Raw genomic sequence first — 24,051 nt, 5'->3', positions numbered from 1 at the left:
TCTCGCCCCGCCCACGTTCGTTTCGCTCCGCCCCCGCCCCATCTCGCTCCGCCCCCGTGCTGCCCGGCTGCGGAGGTGCGGGGTGCCCCCGGGTGGCCGCAGGCAGTGCTGCTCCTGGCCAATGGAGGCGGCGGCGTCGGCGGCGGCGGCGGCGGCGGCGACAGCGGAAGGGGAAGCGCTGAGGGGGCGAGGCCCATAGCCATGGCGGAGCTCGTGCGTGAGGAACTCTCGGCCCTGGCCGCGATTTTCTGCGGGCCCCACGAGTGGGAGGTGCTGAGCCGCTCAGGTGACTACCCCCGCGCGGGAGGGACAGGGCGCCCTCAGGGGCCACCCGCGTTCTCTCTGCGGCTCCTCCCCACCACTGAGCCTGGGCACCCCGCCTGGGCCCACGTATGGGGACCGGGTTAGTTGAATGATGGAGTGACACGTCCTGGAGGCCGGAGTGGTGTCGCAGCGGGCGGGAGTTTGAGGCGACCCCAGAGACACTAAGAGAGCGGTGCGGCCCACTGGGGCCTCTGCCGCCGGTCCTGCTCCCGGAGCCGCGGGCCCCTGCGGTCCGCGTCCCCAGGCCCTTCCCCAGCCTCCCACCATTCAGATCTCACCCTGTAAAGAAGCCTGTGCTGAGGCCCCCTCGTTGTTCTGTGTCATTCCTAAGCACTATGCCCTAGGCCCACGAGAGCACTCCCCGGTTTTAACTTTACACGGGTATTTGTACATCTTAAGTTGCAGGAGGGCAGGGTCTGTTTGGTAATAACTCCAGGCACCTAGAATGGTGCTGGCCAGGCACATGGTAGGTAGTTGGTAAATGTTTGTTGACTGAACTTTTTAATTTATCCAGTGCTCAACCTCAACTTTATCTGCATTCTATTTCCAAGTTGTTTGCTTTTCTGATACTTTTTTTTTTTAGGTGGAGTCTCGCTCTGTTGCCCTGGCTAGAGTGCAGTGGATCCATCTCGTCTCACTACAGCCTCCGCCTCCCGAGTAGCTGGGATCACAGGCGTGTGCCACCATGCCTGGCTAATTTATATATATAAGATACTTTTAAAAATAATTTTTATATATATATACTTTTTTTTTTAGGTGGAGTCTCGCTCTGTCCCCCAGGCTGGGGTGCAGTGACGCGATCTCGGCTCACTGCAAGCTCCGCCTCCCGGGTTCACGCCATTCTCCCTGCCTCAGCCTCCGGAGTAGCTGGGACTACAGAGTAGCTGGGACTACAGGCGCCCGCCACCTCGCCTGGCTAATTTTTTTATTTTTAGTAGAGACGGGGTTTCACCGTGTTAACCAGGATGGTCTGGATCTCCTGACCTCGTGATCCACCCGCCTCGGCCTCCCAGAGTACTGGGATTACAGGCGTGAGCCACCCGCGCCTGGTCTTCCGATACTTTTTTTTTTAAACAAGCTCTTGAGAGCTTTATTAGTTAGTTAGCCCACATTTATTGAATCCCTGCTGCCTGCAGACTTTGTCAGGGTTTCAAAGACACCGCTACCCATGGCCTCTAGGAGCTTACAGTGTAGAGAGGTTCTTTTCACTATTTTTTGATGATAGGTGAAACTTACTGTCCCTGTATGTGGCTTCTATTGAGTAAAAAAAAAAAAAAAAAAAAAAAAAAAAAGCCATTTATGAGAAAGTGCAGTGACTCAGTTTTCACTTAGCTTTCAGATACATTATGTACATGTTTGGGGCATGAGAGTTATCGTTCTAATGTTATATTGTAGCTACTATTAAAATTGACTTTCTGACCATAAATTGCTTAACCTTTAAGAAGGTTACCTTTAAGAAGGTAGTCTAGGCCGGGCGCGGTGGCTCATGCCTGCAATCCCAGCACTCTGGGAGGCCGAGGCTGGCGGATCACCTGAGGTCAGGAGTTCGAGACTAGCCTGTCCAACATGGCGAAACCCCGTCTCTACTAAAAGTACAAAAATTAGCTGGGCATGGTGGCATGTGCCTGTAATCTCCGCTACTCAGGAGGCTGAGGCAGGAGAATCAATTGAACCCGGGAGGCGGAGGTTGCAGGGAGCCAAGATCTCACCATTGCACTGCAGCCTGGGTAACAAGAGTGAAACTCTGTCTCAGGGAAAAAAAAAAAAAAAAAAAAAAAGTAGTCTAAAATTGGGCTGGATGTTGTGAGAAAACCATCTAAGATTAAGATCCTTCATGGTATGTATTGGATGTGTTATTCACTGAAGGACAGGGAGTTGACTTCCATTTATTCCTTCTTGCATTCATCCACTTACATCCACTCATGGGGCACTGTTATGTTCCAGGCACTATGCACCTATTAGTGTAATGGAGTTGCTTTCTTTTTAGTGCCCAGCCTGACTTGCGTCTTTTGAAACAATTGTTTAAAATCCATATGAAGAGATTTACTCACTTTTAGTGTTTTCTTGTCATCCCTCTTCTGATTGGATAATTCTTCACCATCTCCCTCTCTGTCTCCACTGTTCTCTTTAGTGATAATTACTTCTGCCTGAGGCAGCTATTTGAAGAGATCATCAGTTTTCCTAAATTCCTTTATTATGGCTCAGTTGGGATTATCCTGGAAAAATGAACCTGCAATTTCCCATCACACCTTAAAGAACTGGTAATGATCTGGGTCATTAGTACACAGCTGAGCATAAAACACTGCTGAAGGGTCAGAGAAAACCCAAAAATGTAAGCATAGAAAGAAAACAGTTTCTTAATCTTGAGAACACTGTGGACCCTTTATCTGCTGTTAAATTAAGCATGACTTTCAAGCCATGCCTCCTAATTAATTTAATTCAGTGTTCTGGCATCAGTAAGTAATTGAATTATAAAAGAATTCAGTGTAACAACTTAGGACATTTTGTTGCTGAGAGGTTGAACAATTCAGTGATTGAAACGGGGATGTTTGATGTTCACAACTTGGAATTAAGGGTAAGGTAAGGCTTTTTTTTCCCCCCCCCATGGTTTTCGTAACATCTTTTTACAAAGTAAGGACTTCTTTAACAGAGCACAGTGAACATGCAGCAGACTGCTGGCTACCACTCACCATCACTGTCAGTTTGGGTTGGAGGATACACGCCTGATACCAGAACACTCTAAACACCAGTTCTTTTCTGGCCTCCCCCAAATAGGGTTCTCCCTTTTGCTGCTGGAATCAGGAGAATGTTGCAGAGGAATTGCATTCCTGGTAACACGATAACCCAGCAAGACTCAGACTGCTAACCCAAGGATCAACTATTAAGGCCGTAAGATTGAAGAAGCTGAATAATTGGATTCCATTTAGCTGGACTAATTTTGTGCTGAGAATTTCAGGGGATTTTATCTGCCTTTTGATCTCTTTACAATGGTTATAGTAAGCTCATAGTAAGAGGCATAACCGTCTCTTAGGGGTGCAAATTAAGTAAGTCCCTACACTCTCATCTACAAGGGAGGGCTGTGGATAGACCCCATTAGGGATATTCTGTTTTTTTCTATGCATTGTAGTCAGTCCAGGTGCCAGATTTGTTGGGGTGACCTGCCATGTATGTGATACTTTAAATACATCTTACTTGATGAGAGTTACTATTGGTCTTATTTCACAGAGAAGATAACTGATACTTAGACTGGTTAAATAACCACCAGGCTCCAGGTGTATGGGCCTTTGCACTGCATCATGCTCCTTAATAGAGAGATGGGGCTGTTGCATCAGGAAAATAGTTCTTGGAAAGCAAGGAAATACTTGTCCAGAGAGAGAGATAATGAGCACCCAGAGAAAAGACATGAGTGTGAGCCAACTTATGTTCAGAGCAATCCCAAAGGGGAGTGTTTGTGCATATATGTGTGGATCTATGAGAGGCATGAGATTGGTGTTGTATCGCCATTTTCCTGATGGGGAAATTGAGTGACACAGATTATGTGGCCATAGTCAATGTTCATTTTATGTGGCAGTTGTGCTTCTGGAAATAATCTCACAGATAAAGTTGTAAGATGGGAGAATCCAATATCATGTAATATGTTTTCACAGAAGCTGCAGAGTGAATTTTTGCATTTTATCAACACTAATGTTCAGATTAGTTTGGACGCTTTTATAAAATAAATCATGACTGTCACACATTGACCCTTCTAAACCTGCTCAGCTCGGTTTTCTGCTGATTGTCGGTATTGAGCTCACTTCTGTAAAACCGATGAGATTGCTACTTTTAGCTTCATTTATTTTTAGGTTTTTTTTTTTTTTCTTCTGAAGCTATATTGAAACTTATGTAAAAATCTAACTGAAGCATATAACAAGCACTGGTGTATGCTTGCCTGGGAGCTGCCCTGGAGCAAGAGGAGACAGTCTTGTCTTATCAAGTATGAGAGGGTGCTGGAGGTTTCTTAGTGGTTTTCTTCAAAGTTGTATGTTGAGGATATATAACAATTGCAAAGAAAAAAATACAAATATAGGGAAAGTCAGATGTATATGGTATGTAAATGATTTCTTAATGGGCTCTTAGTGAATCCTGAAGAACCCATTCTCTTCAATTTTACCTTTTTTAAAAGTGTCTTCTGTTATTTGCATTTATAGAGTTTCTGTCGTGTGTTGTATTTTATGAAGTATAATGAAACCTTAAATATAGCATTAGTGTGAATTTGGAGTTCTAAAAGTTGAGTTTCTCTAGTTTGAATTTCTATTTGGAATATGGTTAGGAGCATACTTTCAGATGTTTGTAAGGGAGTATAAGGTTTGAAACCTGTTTCAGTTTGTGTTTTAGGTATGAAAATGACACACTTACTGTAAGACAGAATGATTTGGTTAGAAACAAGTAGTCGATTTGTATCAACTTCAACCAGAGGGCAAGACCTATATCTTTTGGTAGGGTCTTTAGAATACGTGAAAATAGCCTTGGACTTAGGAAATGTTAGTTTTCTAGGGGCAAGCCTTAAGTTTTCTAGGGCATAGATGTTTGTTGAGAACGATCAGTTTGTGAATTAAGCTTATTAACTAAAGTTTTGGGGGGCTATGGAGGGGCAGAGATTAGTGTTAGATTTAGAGCATAATTATTTTTCTGCTAATCACGGTTTCTAAGCTGTTAATAACCTTAAAGCAGATAGGGGCAACTTTGTTTTCTTTTTCATTATGGCAAAAAAGAAAACAAAAAATCAGACTTACAGTGCATGTGTTATATGAAAAATTCTGAGGCAAAAAGGAGCCAGTTTAATTGCTTGTACAATGTCAAGCAGATGAAATATGGAAGAGTACAATACATACTTCTAGAGTTTTCAGGAGAAAATGAGTTTTTAAAAGTATGTAATTTTATTGCCACATTAAATACCAGAAGAATGGAGGATGTTATTGGGCTTTTCAGTTTCTTGTAGAGATGACAGTATCATTTTGTATAATCTTATTTTGCAGCTGGTGGGCAGGGGGATTTACCAAGACCAATTAGGAAGAATGCTAATCCTTTCCAGTTCCTAAAAGAACTAAGGCGGTTTTCTTCCAAACATATAACTAGTATGGGGGTCACAGTTTTCTAACGTGAAAGTCAGGAGTTTCACCCGTTGCTATTCTGTTTGCTGACTAGGACCAGAAAATAACACAGAGAAAAATGAAAATTAGTAAGGACTGACATGGCTGGTTCAATAGCTTTTCAAGACTTTCCCCTGGACTACCAACATGTTTCTTTCATGTGGTTTCCTGCACTAGAGAGGACTCAGTGGGTGTTTATATGGCACAGGTTGGAGAACACTATGGGTAGTCTCAGGGTCTTGATCAGAAAGGGATTCTTCAAAGTTTGCAGCATAGCATCTTGCTTCAGTGTGGATACATTGCCTTCTTCTGTAGTAAAATCTCTGTCTTCTCCTTATAAGGACCCTTATGATTACATTCAGGGCTCACCTGGGTAATCCAGGCTAATCCCCCCCATCAAAATCCTTAATTTAATCCTGTCTGCAGAGACCCTCTTGCCATGTGAGGGAACATATTCACAGCTTCTGGGGAACAGAATGTATACATCTTTGGGCCCATTATTTAACACAGGTACCAGGGATTTCTGTACCTCTGAGATCCATGATTACAAGCTACTAGCACAATTCCAAAAGCTATATGACTGTAAAGTTTAAAAGGTTTTTTGTATCCCCCATTTTGGTTGCTGTTTAAAAAGAAAATCAAGATATTTCAGTGCTGGAAAAATGTTAATTTAGTTTAACCACAATAATTCTGGGCATGAAAATACCATGAAATAAGTTTGAAATACCATGGAAGTCATTAGGTGGGACTTAAGGAGGAACTGTGGAACTGGACAAAATTGTAGTAGACAGAAAGTTAAGGGCCTTCTTGGAGATAGTAGGAGCAAGAGGCAGAGATGGAACACCTGAGACTGAGGACATGGTATAAAATGGGTAATGAAGCAAAGAGTGAGGGGAGAGGAAGTCAGAGTGGTAGGCTGGCCCTAGGCGTTGCATGGAGGAATTTGTAATTCATTTCAGTTTGGGAGAGTGGTATTGGGATGATTTGGTGTGGGGAGAGGCAGGCGGCGAGGAGACCACTATTGCAGAAGCCAGAGAAAGGCCTGAATTAGGAGGGTGGAAGGGAGAGAAATTCTGGAGGACTTGTGGGATTTGGCAGTTGAATGCTAAGTATGAAAGGAGGGAAAAAAAAAAGTGGAAGGCAGCTTTAAGATTTTATGCCTAGGCCAGGTGTTGTGAGTCACACCTGTAATCCCAGCACTTTGGGAGGCCGAGGCCGAGGTGGGCGGATCACCTGAGGTCAGGTGTTTGAGACCAGCCTAGCCAACATGGTGAAACCCCATCTCTACTAAAAACACAAAAATGAGCCAGGTGTGGTGGCGGGCACATGTAATCCTGGCTACTCGGGAGGCTGAGGCAGGCGAATTGCTTGGACCTGGGAGGCGGAGGTTGCAGTGAGCCGAGATCACACCACTGCACTCCAGCCTGGGCAACAGAGCGAGACTCCGTCTCAAAAAAAAAAAAAAAAAAAGCCTAGATAACTGGAGGAAGAAAGTTGTTTGTGGAATTATGCTTTAGAGAATGCCTGTCATTTAGGGGTTTAGGAAAAGTAGAAAAACAGTGCAGCGATGAGCAGGGATGTAGAAAAAGAACCAGGACACTGTGGTGCCTGGGCGGTAAGGGAAGAGAATTTTGAGATTGGTTCAGCAGGTTCAGAAGCTATAGAAGGGTAGGACTGGATAAGGGCCACAGAATGTGGCTATGTCAGGGGTGCCCAAAGCACCCTCACACTCAGTGATTTGCCAGAAGCACTTATAGGACCCAGAAAAACTGTTATATTCATGGTTGGAGTTTATTGCAGTGTAAGAATACAGACTAAAATGAACAAAGAAAGAGTTGCATGGAATGAAGTCCAGGAGAAACTGGGAGCAAGTGTCCAGGTGTCTCCTCTAGTAGGGTCACACAGACATGCTTAATTTTCTTAGCAATCATGTGTGACAACATGTGACATGTGTTCCCAACCAGGACAGCTCATTTGAGCCTCCTTGTCAGAATTTTAATTGGGGTCAATCTTGTCAGCATGTAATACTTACGTGACTCATTTCAGCTACTTAGACTCCAGTCTCTAGAGCAAGAAGATTTACCATACATCACATTTTTAGCCTAAATCCTTTAATCAGACTGTGTGGTCCAACACTTCAGGCATACAAAAAAAAAAAAAAAAAAGAATAAATAAAAAATGAAACCCATACTCTTTTTTTTTTTTGAGATGGAGTCTCACTCTGTTGCCCAGGCTGGAGTGCAGTGACGTGATCTCGGCTCACTACAAGCTTCACCTCCTGATAAAACCCACACTATTAACAGGTGGAATGTTACCAGGACTCTTAGCTCAGCTCTTAGGAGCCAGTCCTGAAGACAGGCTGTTCATGGGAATGTGCATAATTTGAGCACCCCACTCCTGCTGCGTTTTCTCTTTCTTGCACAGTGGTAATTAGGAGGTCATTGGTAACGTTTGAGAAAGGAGCTTCAGAGACAAGGTATGTTGGAAGTCATGGTACAAGTAGTTGTGAAAAGAGTGGCTTGTGGCAAAATGGATGAGAGAATTATATTTTAAGAAGACTGCAGATGAAAGGATAGAGAATGATAGGTCAGTAGCTTAAGGGAATTAGTAGCACTGAATTTTTTTTTTCCATACAAGAAGATAAATATTTTCTTAGTAGAGGAGAGGAATAATTAGAGGGAGGGATAGAAAATACAAGCACTGCCCAGGTGTGGTGGCACACCACCTGTTATCCTAGCACTTTGGGAGGCCAATATGGGAGGATTGCTTGAGGCCAGAAGTTCAATACCAGCCTGGGCAACATAGCAAGGCCCCCATCTCTACAAAAAATAATAATAAAAATTAGCCAGGCATGATGGTACATGCCTGTAATCTCAGCTACTCAGGAGGCTGAGGTGGGAGGACTGTTTGAGCCCAGGAGGTCAACACTGCAGTGAGCCATGATCATCCCACTACACTCTAGCCTGGGTGACAGAGTGAGACCCAGTCTCAAAAAGCAAACAAAAACAAAAAACAAGCACAAGACCAGTGATAGGGTTTCCTGTGGAAGGGAGGAAGACACTTCTTTCTCAGATAAAACAGTTAAAAAGAGCAAGATGATTAAAAATAAAAAAAGTGTAATCAAGTGGCCCAGCAGTTCTTAGGTAGCAGTGACAACTGCAGTTCCTTGGTCACTAGCACACTTCCATGGATTCAGCCAGTAAGGAGACAGTGAACCCAGATAGATTTGGACAGTCACTGCTTACTGCACAGCAGGCAGCATTAGCTTCGTGTTCACATTGATTCTCCTTGTCCCCCAAGTTCAATGGTGTGATGTGGAGGTAGGCTGAGGTGTATACTATGCATTCAGTGGGTCTTTGTTATAGCTGAGGGGCAGTGAGCTTAGGAACCCTCTGGTCTTATGAGGGGGCTGCTAGTGATCCTGCTCAATCTTTGTCCTGAAGGAGTATGTTACCTTATATTGCTTAGGAAACAAATCTGCCCCCTGACCTGGAGGGAGAAACTCTAGCTTCCAAGGCTGTTGGTTATACACATGTCCTTGAACAAAGCTGTTGATGCCCTTTTTTCAGAAGGCATTTAGAAATGCTAGATTGTGGCCATCTGACCTGCACACACTGACCTAGCGATGGATGAGAGATGTACACTGACACAGATATTTTGCCTGTCAGTGTGGCTAAGGGGGTTCTGCTCCTGAATCTGCAGTGTGGGCCCCAATAAGCCGGCGAAGTTCACATTTATTTAGTACAGATTGACAAAGGCGACGAGTAAACACCACTAGTGGGTAATTAACATTGCCATCCCCTCGCCCGCCCCCAGTAGAGAGCAGTCATGCACCCATGGAAAATCAAAGGTTGGTCTTAGGACCACATGAGTAAACAAGTTATTTAGGTAAACTCCCCCACATTCCCTTGTTATTTGCTCTTTTGCTATCAACTCAAGGTAAAGAGGATTAGGCTGCTTTCAGCCAAATCTTTTACTGAAGCTATGCAACGCCCCCGGCCTTCCAAGAAGGTTTGTGACTATTTCCTATAACTATCTTTTAATTTTTCTTCTACAATTTTTCCCACCACCCTGACTGAACTCCCACTCCAGATCCCTGGAGAATTATCTACCAACACAGACATTTATGTTTATATAAATTATATGTACATGTATATGTATGCATATTTATGAATAAAGATGAATAAAGAAATGTTTAGGTGTAGAAGAGAAGTCAAGGAAGATCACTTGGAATATATCCCCGCTCTCGTGTTCTGAAACACTGGATTGAGTCAATATGATGGGATCTGTGTCTTACCTGTCATTTTCCCTCAGAGACTAGTACAGTGCCTTGAGCTTAGTAGGTGTTCAGTGAATGTTGAATGATGAATGATTGAAGATCTTTAAAAGTTCTCCTCCTCCTTGAAGAGAGAATGTCAACTCTCTAGATGATTACTAGAAAGTTTATTCAGCCTAAATGGTCATATGTTGTCTGCAGTTCTGTTTGTAATGTCTGTTTTACATATTGAAATGTACTCTTTTAACATAGGCAGCCTACTTTAACAATAAAATATTTTTTTAAAAAGGATAAGTACTTAGGCTGGGTGTGGTGGCTCATGCCTATAATCCCACCACTTTGGGAGGCCAAGGCGGGCGGATCACCTGAGGTCAGGAGTTTGAGACCATCCTGGCTAACATGGAAAAACCCTGTCTCTACTAAAAATACAAAAATTAGTTGGGCATGGTGGCACATGCCTGTAATCCCAGCTACTCTGGAGGCTGAGGCAGGAGAATCATCTCCTGAACCTGGGAGGCGGAGGTTGCAGTGAGCCGAGATCATGCCACTGCACTCCAGTCTGGGCGACAGAGACTCTGTCTCAAAAAAAAAAAAAAAAAGGATAAGTAACTAGATAGAAGAAGAAGGGATTTTGAGAAGCATAATGGGTTTTGGAGGAATGTACAAAGTTACATTTGGAAAATTTTTCTTATGAAATACACCTATTTATAACGGTTAACTGTCTGTGTTTCCAGATGATGTCCTAAAATAGTCGTTCCTTGCAGCTGGTACTGAAGAGTATATGAAAGAAAAACTCTGTAACAGATGTATCTGGTCCTGTATGAATCAATGTCTGTAGCAATGGCTTTTATATATGTGGAATCAGAAGGCTAGGAAGCAGTTTTAATGTTCTATTCTTTAAAATGGGGATACATTCAGGTTTCAGTTGCTGAGGCTGTTGAGCAGCAGTCCAGGTATGAAAATAGGAAAGATTTGACTGCTTCTCTCATGCAGAGGAATAAAGCAAAGGCACATGCAGAGGGAAGTAGGGGTGGAGAGAGGCAAGTTAGCTTCAGAGAGATTTATTTGCACCCAGTTCTGTTCTACTCAGCCTGACGTTTTATCATCTTTTTGAAAAGTTGCGTGAAGTGGTGTGGAACACATCAGAGGGTGAAGCCAAGCAAATCTGAAAGAGAGCAGAGGATTTCATATGATATCCTATGTATGCTTTCCCCTTCCTTCTTAGGAGCTGGAAGAAGCAGAATTGATGTCCACTCAATTTCAGTTCATCTTGCCACCTTCATGTTACACTGATACTAATATATTTGAAATAAGAAGAGAACATTCCAGGCAGTTACTGTGTCACATGCAGTCATCAGTTTCTCTGCAACCCTACAACCACAGGGGATTCCATTGTTTGCTTTGACTTGGACTTCCCATAAAATGACTTTCGTTGGATTTAGTGTATAATTTTTAAATTAATTACTGATTTTGTATATACATGGTATTGTATCTTTGAAAGCGCATATGAGTTTATTAGGGATTTTCAGAATTATCAACTAAGTCTGGCTAGAAAAAAAATTATCTGATGAAAAACCTTTCTGGTAACTTAATAAAAATGGAGTGATAGCAAGTGTAAATGCCAGTTAAGTCCTGGGCGCTGGTGTGTGTGAATACATGAATACATGTGTATGGTTGAAGGAAATAATTTGTGAATCATAGCTTTCCTAGTATTACGTGTCCCTTCATAAAATAGCTCAAAGTTTTCTCATGAAAAATAAATTGACATTTGAGACAAAAGTTTGAACTTCCTAGTGTTCCATTCAAATTAAATAATGTACAGCTAATGATTATTTCTGGATGCCTTTCAGAGACAGATGGGACCGTGTTCAGAATTCACACAAAAGCTGAAGGATTTATGGATGCGGATATACCTCTGGAATTGGTGTTCCATTTGCCAGTCAATTATCCTTCATGTCTACCTGGTATCTCGGTTAACTCTGAACGGTTGACCAGGGCCCAGTGTGTGACTGTGAAAGAGAAATTACTTGAGCAAGCAGAGAGCCTTATGTCAGAGCCTATGGTTCATGAGCTGGTTCTCTGGATTCAGCAGAATCTTAGGCATATCCTCAACCAACCAGAAACTGGCAGTGGCAATGAAAAGTGTACTTTTTCAACAAGCACGACCATGGATGATGGATTGTGGATAACTCTTTTGCATTTAGATCACATGAGAGCAAAGACTAAATATGTCAAAACTGTGGAGAAGTGGGCTTCAGATTTAAGGCTGACAGGAAGACTGATGTTCATGGGTAAAATAATACTGATTTTACTACAGGGAGACAGAAACAACCTCAAGGTGCCAAAAAGTTAAATGTTGAGTATGAATCTGGCTATTTTCTGCTTAAAATGGTGTGTCTTTAAGTGTGTTTTGTAACAATGGGATAGATTAATTATTAAGATGTTTCTGCTTTCATTATTACCATCTTAATGGATCTTCCTTTTCTTTTTAAAGAATGTCTGACTGCTAATTACAAGTACAAACTTGCAAAGCTTGAAGAATAAGATTACATTTTAAAAATCATGTTACTTAATAAAGTGACAGGTTTTTTAAAAGCTCTGTGGCACATGAGTGTTTGTTTCTGTAATTAGCTATGAGCTTGAACTTTATAAATGTGCACTAAAAGTTTGTGCATATTAATACTTCTTCCCATAGTTAGGCACAACAAGGTGTGTATTTGTGGATAGTCTGCAAGATTTGTAACTTTCTGGCTGTTAAAAATACATTCTGACACTTTAATTTGGTATCTATAATACCTGGAAACAGGAGCTTGTCTGTTATAACTGAGATTTCATGTTAGTAGAAGTAGAATCATTAGGGCTGTCAACTTGTCACCTCCTACCTAACTTTTGCTTTCCACCTGACTTGTCTCAGCAATTGCTTTCAAAATCATCATCTTCTTCAGATTTTTCAAGTTCTTATTCTAATCTCATCTGACCTGTTTTAGGTGGGACACGATGAGGAAAACTTTTTTATATTTTAAATCTTAGAAGAGCTACAAATCACTTAATAGGTTTTATACTTTCAGATACGTTAGGTCACGAATAATTACATTTGAATTTATTTAAGACAAATTTAGTGTGAACAGCCTATAATCTTAAAGATTTGTAGAATAATGACCTAGTTTTTTCATGATGGGCTCTTATCACAAAACTACTTTGGCATTTGGTTAACCAGACTCATGCTGGGTTAAAGTATACAGATACAACAGTAATTCAGATTTAATACATATCTTGGATTGGGGCTGACTGAGGAACCTCTTGTTTTAAAGTGATTTGTAGTATATCTATAACGTTTGATCCTTTTGGGTAAAATAATAGCTGACAAAAAATAAATACAAATTAATTTTCTTGCTCATCTTTACCTAAAAGGCTCAGATTTCTCTTTAAGCCAGCTCAGGAATATTAGGCTAAACACAGCTATTTTGCAGATGTTGTTACTCAGATTGAAACATCAATTAATTAACAAGTATTTATTTATATTTACTAGAACCCTGCTAATGTAGAGAAATAATACTTTTTTAGGAGATCTTTTTTCAGCTCTCTTTAAAATGTCATTTTATATAAATTTCTCATATTTTTATAAGATTGTATACTAGGATTGAGGATGTATAGGTACGTATTTATAGATGCTATCAATTTGGAATGCTAAGTGCTGTGTGCCTGGTAATGTCATTTAGCTGCTGAATTTGTAATAGTAAGAACAGTGGCTTGTGCTCTCAAGCGTGCCATGGTGCTATATCCAGGTACTCCTCTAGTGCTTTGCATGTATTATTTCATTTAATCAGTACAACTTCCCCATGAGGTAGATCCTGCTATTAATCCCATTTTATGGAGAAGGCAACTGAGCCACAGAGGATTTAAGTAACCAGCCAAGAGTAAGAACTAGTAGGCAGTTCAATCCAGATTTAAACTTGGGGAGTTGGATTATATTGTTCTTTACTCCTGTATTCACCACTACATTATTCTGCCAAGTATGTAAAAACAAGTATGTAAAAATTCTTACTGCTTGATTTAAAAAAGGGGTATTCTTTAAGCATGAAAATAAGCCTACAGGTTTATGGCTCCTTTACAACTAGGACTTTAAGATTCAGAGTAAGATACGTATTTAATGTGCTGATTTATTATTTAGGAGTACCTGATTCTTCAGAAAACCTCCAAAGTAGATGTGGACTCAAGTGGAAAGAAATGCAAAGAGAAAATGATTAGTGTGCTGTTTGAAACAAAAGTACAGACAGAACACAAAAGGTATAATTTAGTACTATTGCAGATGGAAAAGCAACTGAATCGATAATTATACTCTGACAAATCTAGGCATATTCATGAGTTTCTCTTGTATAATGCAGGTTTCTGGCATTTGAAGTCAAAGAGTATTCAGCGTTGGATGAATTACAAAAGGAATTTGAAACTGCAGGACTTAAGAAGCTTTTCTCCGAATTTGTACTTGCGCTGGTAAAATGAAATGGAAGACAGGAATCTTTTAGTAAAATAGCAGTGTTTTTGTTGTTTTTGCATTGGATTTTGGGAGTGGTTAATTGAAATAGTCACCAGGGAGCAATTTTAGTTTCTCTGAAGCAAAATGATAGGCATCATTCTAACTTCAGGAACAAAAGCCAGTTCTGTTTTATGAAATATTAAACATGAAGAAAACTTGTATATTCTAATGTTTGCCAGGAAAGACTAGGTTCAGTAGATGAGACATTATTTAAAAGACACATTCAAAAACACAGTAAATGAACACTTGTTTTTATAGACAATATTTGTTTGGAACTATGTAATTTTCTGGCTAATTTTCTTGTAATTAAATGATTTTTTAAAAAGAGATTTGTTTTCATGTTTACTTTTTTATGTTTATATTTTTAGCATTTGATCGCCATTTTCCCCCATTCAGCTTATGTCTAATGTTTTAATAAATGTTAAGAAAAATATAACACCGCTTTTTTTTTTATGGAATTACATAAATTGTTAGTTTAAATACAAAGTTCTATAGGACCAGATTTACAGTTGCTTTTTGAGGGTGTTTTAGAATAGCATGATACTTGCTAGCCTTAGGACTAGAGATTTGATTCCAATTAAAATTCTTATTTGAAAAATTGAACTTCTTGTTTTATAAGAAGAGAAATGTTCATACAGAATGAACCTGCCTTGCTAGATGGAGGAAATTATATAAAAATACTATTTTTATTATGAAATCTGTCAAAACATGGTAAAATATATTTATCATGAACTAATGAGAGAAGAAGCCATAAAACTTACATTAAAATCTGTAATAAAATATAAGTAGACATTTATATCTCAGAAAGGATATTTGTACACATGAAGCCACCTGGGCTGCTAAAATAAGGGGCTGAGTCATGGAAGAAAGGCCAAGTGAATCCCTTTCACTGCCACCTATGAAGTCTAGTGATATCATTATACAATTATAACTGATGGGGGAGGGAAGTGAGGAGAATGTGGCATGCTGAGCAGTGTTTCCTGACAGTAGTGTTCTGTGATGATGTCAGTTCAATCTGATGGTCTTATTTTCAGGTACCTTTGTAATTTAATTATACCTATCTGTTGATTATTTTATGGGTTTCTTTAATGAGGAGATGTTCAATTTATTTACTCTCATTCTAGTGTGTTGTGTGTGTGTGTGTGTGTGTGTGTGTGTGTTTTGGAGAACTGGTAAATGTAGTTAGATTATTCTATGGCAAAAGCATGTAGAACAAGGAGAAGCTACCCTTCTGGTACGCAGAAATGAGAAATAGGCTTGAAAATTTGGGGTTGCTCATTATTACCCCTTCATTTGATTTACTGAAGTTTCAGTGAAAATTAACATAACGAAAAAGAAAAGAGTGGAGAATATTGGCCATGTGGTTGAGATGGATTGAGGGGATCATGATATAATATTTTACCTTGACTCTTCTCTGCAAAAATATCTTCCTGCTTATGCTTTCTGTTGCCCTTTTAGCCTTTCATCCTCAAATTTGACTCTTTACAGAAGAGCTTGAATCAGATCAACTTGAATGTTCGCTGTAATGACTTTCTCCAACTTAATGATATTTCTATCTGCTAAAATTATTTTTTAAAAGTATTGGTTATTATTACTTTCTTAGATGTTTACATGTAAGTCTTTCACAGATACATACACACCAGAATAGAAAACTAAATCTTGACAGAGTTAGCGATTTATATAAATGTAATTTGACCTTTGGATAAAATAAAATTTTAAATTATATACCAAAAAGCTATGAGTCTCTTTGGTATTTCTTGAGTATTAGAGGAAGAGACTCTTAATTATTTCCATTGATATTTTTGCCTCAAACTCTGCTTTCTTTTCAGCTTGAGATACTTATGAAAAGATAATTAAGACTTCTGCTTCAGTGATGGCGGACCAGCTTTTCACTGAAGAAAACTAAAAACAAAATATAAAACACATCCTCTTAAAAAGAATCAAAGTCAATAAGACAGTGAAAATTGCTGGGCTAAATCCTGGAGGGGAGAGGAATTCAGAGAAGTAAACCTAGCACTTAGGGCTATTTCTTCCTATGCGTACATTTGCCACCCTGCAATAGTCAGCTGAAGGGCTGAGTTCATTTTTGTCAGCTTGAAGATCTAGGGAGTAAATTTGGGGTCTGGAGGATAAAGCAGGTGGGGCCAAGAGGTAGGACCCCTAAAGGACTACACTGTGTTAATAAAGGTGAACTGTACATAAACCAATTGTCCTAGACTATAGGTAAGGTTTGAGAATTCTGGTGGGTCCAGAAAATCTTAAATCTTCAACTTGGATGAAGGTCTCTGTGATTCTAATAGTCTTAAGTCCTCCAAATCTTCTTTGAAGGAAGCTAACATCTTCCTAAGGCCTCAAATTATATCTATAAATTATTTCAAAATTTAGTATCTAGCAAATGATCAGAGGTAACTGGATACATGAAGAGACAAGACAGAAACAGCAGAAAAAACAGGCAATAGAAATGGTTGTGGTAGCTCGCGTCTGTAATCCCAGGAACTTGTGAGGCTGAGGTGCGTAGATTGCTTGAACTCAGGAGTTCAAAACCAGCCTGGATAATGTGGTGAAACATGTCTCTGCAAAAAATATATAAACTGTTAGCTGGGCGTGGTGGCATGTACCTGTAGTCCCAGCTACTCAGGAGGCTGAGGTGGGAGGATTGCTTGAGCTGGGGAGTGAGCTGAGCTGAGATCGTGCCACTGCACTCCAGCCTGGGTGACAGATTGAGACTCTATCTCAAAAAAAAGAAAAACTCTGGAACTGAAAAATGCAGGAGCTCAAGGGATGGTTAATCAGTTAAGGTCCAGTTAGGAAATCAGAAACTAGTGTAGGCATTTCAAACAGTAAATTTAAAACAGACATTGATTACAAATTAAAAAGGCTGTAAGAGTTAAAAGGAGAGGGAGTGGGGCTGGATAAAAGAAAAGAAAAGGAGAAGGGTGAGACACTCAGAGTTTAGAAACTGCTAAGAGCCTACATCTGCTATTGCACTATTGGAGACTCCTCAAATCCTTCCTAGACCAGAGCTAAAATTGCTAATAGGTGCTGTCTCTGGTCCATTCAAATCTGGACTCACTCCACCCCTGTTACCGCTATACCGACTGCCAACAAGGATCACAGTGCTATCTGTGCTACCTTCTGATCTCCCAGAAGTGCCTTCTATTGACAAGCCTAACAGGAACCAAGCGGGCAAGGAAGTCTGGGGAATGTAGATCGCAGAATTTCAGCCTCAGGAGAACAGAGCTGACTATAGAAGGATGGCTATGTGTGTGTGAAATGGGGAGAGGGCTCAGTGCCCACAGAAAATAACCAACCAGTACCCTTACTTTCAGATATTAAGCATCCACACACATCTTTCTACCCATATTTAAATTTCTGTGCCGCAATAACAGTTTTATGCTTCTGTCTATGTAGATTTAACTCTCTGTTGTTTATGAAACTCATCATTGCCTCAGAAAGGAGAGAAAGAGTCCCACCAATTACTATTGTTCTCATTGGTGTTAATTCTTCTAGTTTAGTCACAGTCCCACCTGGATATTCTGTAGCTTGAAGATTAAACTGTAAATCACTATCACTAGTATTAGTGGCATTCCTTATACTCCTAAGGCTTGAGAGGGGGAAGGAAAAAAATAGTTATTATATACAAAGATATTTAAACCAAACAATGAAGCACATTTACACAACTACTTTGGTACTTGTTTCTGTAACTGGTCATGAAGCTGTAGTTGATATTTGTAACTTCTTCCTCTACTTAATTTTTCATTGCTCCTGGCCAGCACTTTAGCTGGCAAATGTTCTTTACCTAGTAGGGAAGCTGACTCTTCATTCTGGATTGGTCTGAGTCCTTAGTAGTTGAGGTGCTTATTAATTTTCACTATTAAATAGGTCTTAAGAGGCAATCCAGAGATTCCCCTGGGGTCCTTGACCTCATTGTGTAGCAGCAAACCAATATCCCTAATAATACTCTAGATCAGTCACCCCAACCAATACAGGGATCTCTTTGTTTTTTAGTTTAGTGTCATAAGAAGCCTAATATATTTAGGCATCAGTCTCAATTTTCAATTCATTTGAACCATTTTATGTGCCCTGGTAGAAGCATTCTTCCCTTGTGAACTAAGACCTGTAAACTAGCATAGTCCAAGTTTACAGGGATGAGAATTAGAAATTCTGTGAGAGGTTTATTAAGTATACTACTAAGAGGAATCAGTCCTATTTTTATCCCTTGATTCCTGGACCTATGTATTCTGGCAATGGCAGAAATATAATTGTATGCTGATCACTGGTTCAAACTATATGCTACATTTTCTATAATAGCAATGAAATCTCTCAGGGGCTTGTCTCTCACCAGGACTAATAACTGAGTTAGGTTTTTTTTTTTTTTTTTTGAGACAGTCTTGCTCTGCCACGCAGGCTGGAGTGCAGTGGTGTGATCTCAGCTCACTGCAACATCCACCTCCTGGGTTCAAGTGATTCTCATGCTTCAGCCTCCTGAGTAGCTGGGATTACAGGTGCATGTCACCACACCCAGCTATTTTTTTTTGCATTTTTAGTAGAGACGAGGTTTCACCATGTCGGCCAGGTGGGTCTCGAACTCCTGACCTCAAGTGATCTGCCTGCCTCAGCCTCCCAAAGTGCTGGGATTATAGATGTGAGCCACCACACCCAGCATAACTGAGTCTTAACAGGTCATTATGTTATTCTACCAAGCCAGCCACTTCGGGGTGATTAGGTATATGGAAAGGCCTATGAATTTCATCCATTGCTACTTTTATTTTGTTGTGAAATGAGTTTCTGATTCAGAAGTTATATTGTGAGGGATATCATGTCTATAGGATCATAGTTGGTTGTATTAGAGGAAGGGACTTCAGATTCATATCCAGAAGTATCAGTTTAATAAGGACAATTTGCTGGCCCTTCCATTAGGGAAGGGATCCCATGTAATTAATCAGCCACCAGGTAGCTGGTGTTTTTTAGGAGGGGAGGCCTTTTTGGTGGCTCACTATGGGTCTTTGTTTTTAGCAGGTTAGGTACTCAGCAGGTTAGCAAGATTACCTTTGGTGAGGGAAATTTCATGTTGTTGAACCCATGAATAACCTCCTTCCCTGCTGCTGTATTTAATTTGTACCTGAGCCCACTAAGCAAGCACTGGGGTGCTAGGGAAAGAGGCTGACTAACATGCACAGGAGGATTCAACTCATCTATTTGATGGATGGAGGTCTTCTCTGCAGTGGTTTCCCTTTGATAAACATCACATGGGACACAAATATCCTCACATTTTGTGCTCAGCCTGAGAACTCCATTCATATACCTCTGCCCCATGTCTCTTTTTCATTAGTCCTTTTATTTTGTTCTTCAAAGTCTGTGACCTTCTGATCAACCTGTTAGCTGCTGCTCATGAAATACTATAAAAATACCTCGGGGTATCTCTTTACCTAGAGAAGGTACACAACCAGAATTACTGCTCTAAGTTCTACCCACTGAGTAAATTTCTCTTGACTTCTATCTTTCGGAGACACTCCAGATTGGAGTCGAAATTGCTGAAGTGAAGAATATTGTGAAGAACCACCCATAAATCAGGCCTGAAATCTGTCTTCCTTGGTTATCAAGTTATCGGAACTCCCCATAAGATCCTCAGTGTGGACTGAGAAAGAGGAAGCTGTGCAGAAGAGTAGCTACTATAGATAACTGAGCCACTTGATCATGCAGTTTACTTGTACCTTTGGGACCCACTTGTGCCTGATCTTATATATATTACTCCATCTGCACATGCCCAACTTCACAATTTCATGAATGAAGTAATTCCCAGTTCGTGATATGTAGCTCCATGTTCAACTGATGTCTCATGGTCAATTGTTCAATTTTATCTAAGACCCAGTACCAAGCTAGGAGCTCTTTTTTGAAAGAAGGGGCTGGCGTGGTGGCTCACGCCTGTAATCCCAGCACTTTGGGAGGCCGAGGTGGGTAGATCACGAGGTCAGGAGATCGAGACCATCCTGGCTTTAGTAGACACGGTGAAACCCCGTCTCTACTACAAATACGAAAAATTAGCTGGGTGTGGTGGTGGATGCCTGTAGTCCCAGCTACTTGGGAGACTGAGGCAGGAGAATGGCCTGAACCTGGGAGGTGGAGCTTGCAGTGAGCTGAGATCACACCACTGTACTCCAGCCTGGGCAACAGAGTGAGACTTCATCTCCAAAAAAAAAAAAAAAAAAAAAAAAAAGAAGGATAATTATTGCAGAAGAGGGAATGGCTTTGATTAAAATCTTAAGGCTCTGTTGGGCTTGTGAGTTCTCTAATATAGCATCATTATAGGCCATAACTATATTGAGCACCATTGGATCTTAAGGGTCATAAAGCCCAAGTAGCAGGGCAGCTTCATTATAGTCTGGATCTGTAGCCTATTATTTTGCTCTGGGCCCCACTCAAAACAGGCAACTCCCAGAATTAATCACTAAATAGGTCAGAGTATACATTCAAATATGAGATATATTGCCACCAAAATCCAAAGATACCTAGGAAACATCATACCTTAATGGTAGGAGTACAAGGTAAAGTAAGTACCCTTTCACATTGGAATATTCTGGGATATACCTTAAAACACTAGACCCTTAAAAACTTCACTAAGGTAATTGGCTTCTACATTTTCATGGGTTTTATCTCCCTCCCTCTGATAAGTGTCTTCTAAGGCATTTAGGGTTTTTGCTACATTCTTTTTTTTTTTTTTTTTTTCGAGACGGAGTCTCGTTCTGCCGCCCGGGCTGGAGTGCAGTGGCCGGATCTCAGCTCACTGCAAGCTCCGCCTCCCGGGTTCCCGCCATTCTCCTGCCTCAGCCTCCCAAGTAACTGGGACTACAGGCGCCGCCACCTCGCCCGGCTAGTTTTTTGTATTTTTAGTAGAGACGGGGTTTCACCATGTTAGCCAGGATGGTCTCGATCTTCTGACCTCGTGATCCGCCCGTCTCGGCCTCCCAAAGTGCTGGGATTACAGGCTTGAGCCACCGCGCCCGGCCGGTTTTTGCTACATTCTTTTCACCAGGTTCAATCAGCAAGTTTGGTGAGATGTTAAAATGAATGAAGTCCTTGAATACTGGTTTATGACACAGAAAGGGTGAGAGAGTCCTAAAGTAAGATACAGTCCTAAAGTGGAAGTTCGTGGTTGTGGTTACTTCTTGTGGCCTTTGCAAATTAATATAGAGTAAAAAGTATTTGCCAAATCAAGAGCTAGATATCAAGTACCCAGAGGTATGTTGATTTGCTTCAGTATAAGACTATATTTGGAAGAACAGCTGTAATTAGAGCCACCAGCCATTTAAATTTGATAATCTGCAGTTACCCTCTAAGACCAACTTGATTCTGGACAAGCCCAAAAGGTGAGTTAAATGGGGATGTTATAGGAATCACACTCGGCAAGAACAGTCTTTTCAACACATGGTCCTGGCACAACTAAATTTTACTCCTATTTCATATACTCTAGATTAATTTCAGATGGATTCCAGTCCTGTGTGAATATAGAACATTTTCTTGACTTTTGGATCCTAGTCTTAAACAGGACACAAAGCAATAATCCGTACAGAAAAGATTGATAGATTGTACTACATCAAAACTAGGAACAACTGCTCATCAAAAGATATCATTCAAGATAACAGAAAAACAAAACTCAGAATGGGAGAAGTTATTTGAACACATTTAATTGCTATTGTTCAAATATTTAGAACATTAATAAGAAATAGCAACCTAATAGAAAAATGGGCACAAGAATTTTGAACAAGTGTTTCACAAGTGACAATATCCAAATAGCCAAAAAACATATGTAAAGGTGCTCAACTTTATTAGTAATCAAGGGAAATGCAGAGATAAAACTATAGTAAGATACCACTAGTCACCCACTAGAACAATTAAAATTTAAAAGACGAATATTTGCATCCACTGAAGTACAGAAATAAAAATTTTAAAATATATATATATATATTTTAAAAGATGGATAATAGCAAGAGTTGGCAAAGAAGTGGAGCAATGCCAATGCTGATATACCATTTGTGGGAGTACATATTTTGACCCAACTGTTTTGAACAAATAGTTGGATATTATCCATAAAAACTCAAGATTCTATACCTTATAACCCAGCAATTCTACTTCCAGGTACATACCTAACAAAAATGTGTACATATGTGTAGGAAGTTACATGTACAAACATGTTCGTGACATTATTTTTAATAGCCCAAATGAAACAACCCAAGAATTTATCAGCATAAAATGGACAAGTAAATTGTGGTATATTTATACAATGGAATACTATATAGCAAACTAAATGAGCGAATTACAGCCTCATAGGGCAACATGGATCCATCTTTAAAAAATCAACATTGAACCAAGTGAAGTAAACACGAAAGAATATATACCATCTGATTCCAAACGTTCAAAAGTAGGCAAAACGATGCTTAATTATGAGGGACACATACTTAAGTGGTGAAACTAAAAGATGAGCAAGGAAGTTGTTATAATAAAAGTTAGGATGGCAGTTACAAATCGGGGCATGGAAGGGGTTGTGACTGGAGAGAGGCATGCAAGGATATTTTTTGGGAGATGGTGACCTCCTGTTTCCTGACCAGGGTGCTGGTTTATCAGACATTTTGGTTATAATAATTCATTAAGCTATACAATGACTTTAAGATATATTTCTGTATTTCTTCCCCCAATAAAAGTAAGCTTGGCTTAAAAGTGCCAATTATTACAATATTTTTAGTAAATAAAAATATTAAAGATAATTCTTAAATCTTTGTAATTAACAATAATATTTCAATCCTAAAATTTGGCTTAGCCACAGACAAAATTGTAAGGTAGATGCTGAAGGGTAGGCTATTATAAGTAGAGTGGTTAGAGAAATCTCCAAGGAGATGGCATTTGAACCAACACCTGAATGAAAAGGGACTAACCACTGGACGATGAGCAAAGTTGAAGACAATTTGGTTTAAAATCAACTGGTAGAATTGGGGAGTATCAGTCACTGTTTTTTCCTCCTACTGGTAATTTTGGTGAATCACGGACTAAGTAATTTTGCAATGTTTGCACTTTTGAGTCTCCTGTAACCTTGCTATTCAAGCTGCAGCTAATGGACCAGCATCATCTATTGTTAGAAATGCAGAATCCCATGCACTATCCCAGACCCACTAAATTTGAATCTACAATTTAATAAGATTCCCAGGTGGTTTGTGTGCATATTAAAGTTTGAGAAGCATTATCCTATGATTATATGTTCATAAATAGATATGAGGAGATTGAATGTGAAAAGTTGAAAATAGACATACATATTGTAAAGGACATTCCAGTCCTAGAAAGCTAAAAATATATAAAATTCATAATTATCCTTTGTCTATCAGTCAAACAATATTGATCATATTGCTTTAGCATTCTTACATATTTTAAATTTTGTTCTTTGCCTCATGATTGAACACTCAAGTGAGTAAAGATTAATGATTGTTGTATGATAGAAGTTGTACATCCACCTTTCTTAGCATGACAACTGATCTCCATCTTATCTCAATTATGCTAACTTTATGAGAACTTTTCTTGTTAGCACTATTTTTGATCCTTCAATTTGTTGTTTTTCACTTATTTTTATACGAAAGAGAACACATACCATTCAAATAATAGTACAAATACAACTATGTAAGATGAAGATGCTGTTGAAATTTTGGAACCTTCACAAAGTAGCTTAATTTGTTTGTTAGTTGATGCACAAAAGTCTAACTATGGGCAATAAAAAAAGTTTTAAAGTATTCACTATTATAAAA

General features: G+C 39.9%; 1 protein-coding gene across 8 annotated transcripts; it reads left to right on the top strand.

Annotated features, from left to right (window-relative positions):
- Positions 1-104: 104 nt before the first annotated feature.
- RWDD3 (RWD domain containing 3) lies at positions 105-14,590 on the top strand. Of its 8 annotated transcripts, XM_065518506.2 has the most exons (6): positions 105-286; positions 908-2,585; positions 3,100-3,213; positions 11,580-12,067; positions 13,901-14,016; positions 14,115-14,590. In XM_065518506.2, the coding sequence occupies exons 4-6, from the start codon at positions 11,627-11,629 to the stop codon at positions 14,227-14,229; spliced, it is 672 nt and encodes a 223-aa protein (XP_065374578.1). In that variant the 5' UTR covers positions 105-286; positions 908-2,585; positions 3,100-3,213; positions 11,580-11,626; the 3' UTR covers positions 14,230-14,590. The 8 variants fall into 8 exon arrangements, 6 of the variants coding, with proteins under 6 accessions (XP_065374578.1, XP_015287962.1, XP_005542711.1 ...); XM_015432476.3 differs by lacking the exon at positions 908-2,585; XR_010576943.2 differs by lacking the exons at positions 908-2,585; positions 3,100-3,213 and having other exon boundaries at positions 11,580-12,084.
- The last annotated feature ends 9,461 nt before the right edge of the window (positions 14,591-24,051 follow it).

Source organism: Macaca fascicularis, chromosome 1 (genome assembly GCF_037993035.2).
Source record: "Macaca fascicularis isolate 582-1 chromosome 1, T2T-MFA8v1.1".
Classification (NCBI taxonomy): domain Eukaryota; kingdom Metazoa; phylum Chordata; class Mammalia; order Primates; family Cercopithecidae; genus Macaca; species Macaca fascicularis.
The sequence above is the reverse complement of the archived record's forward strand: the minus strand, read 5'-3'. Positions and strand labels throughout refer to the sequence as shown.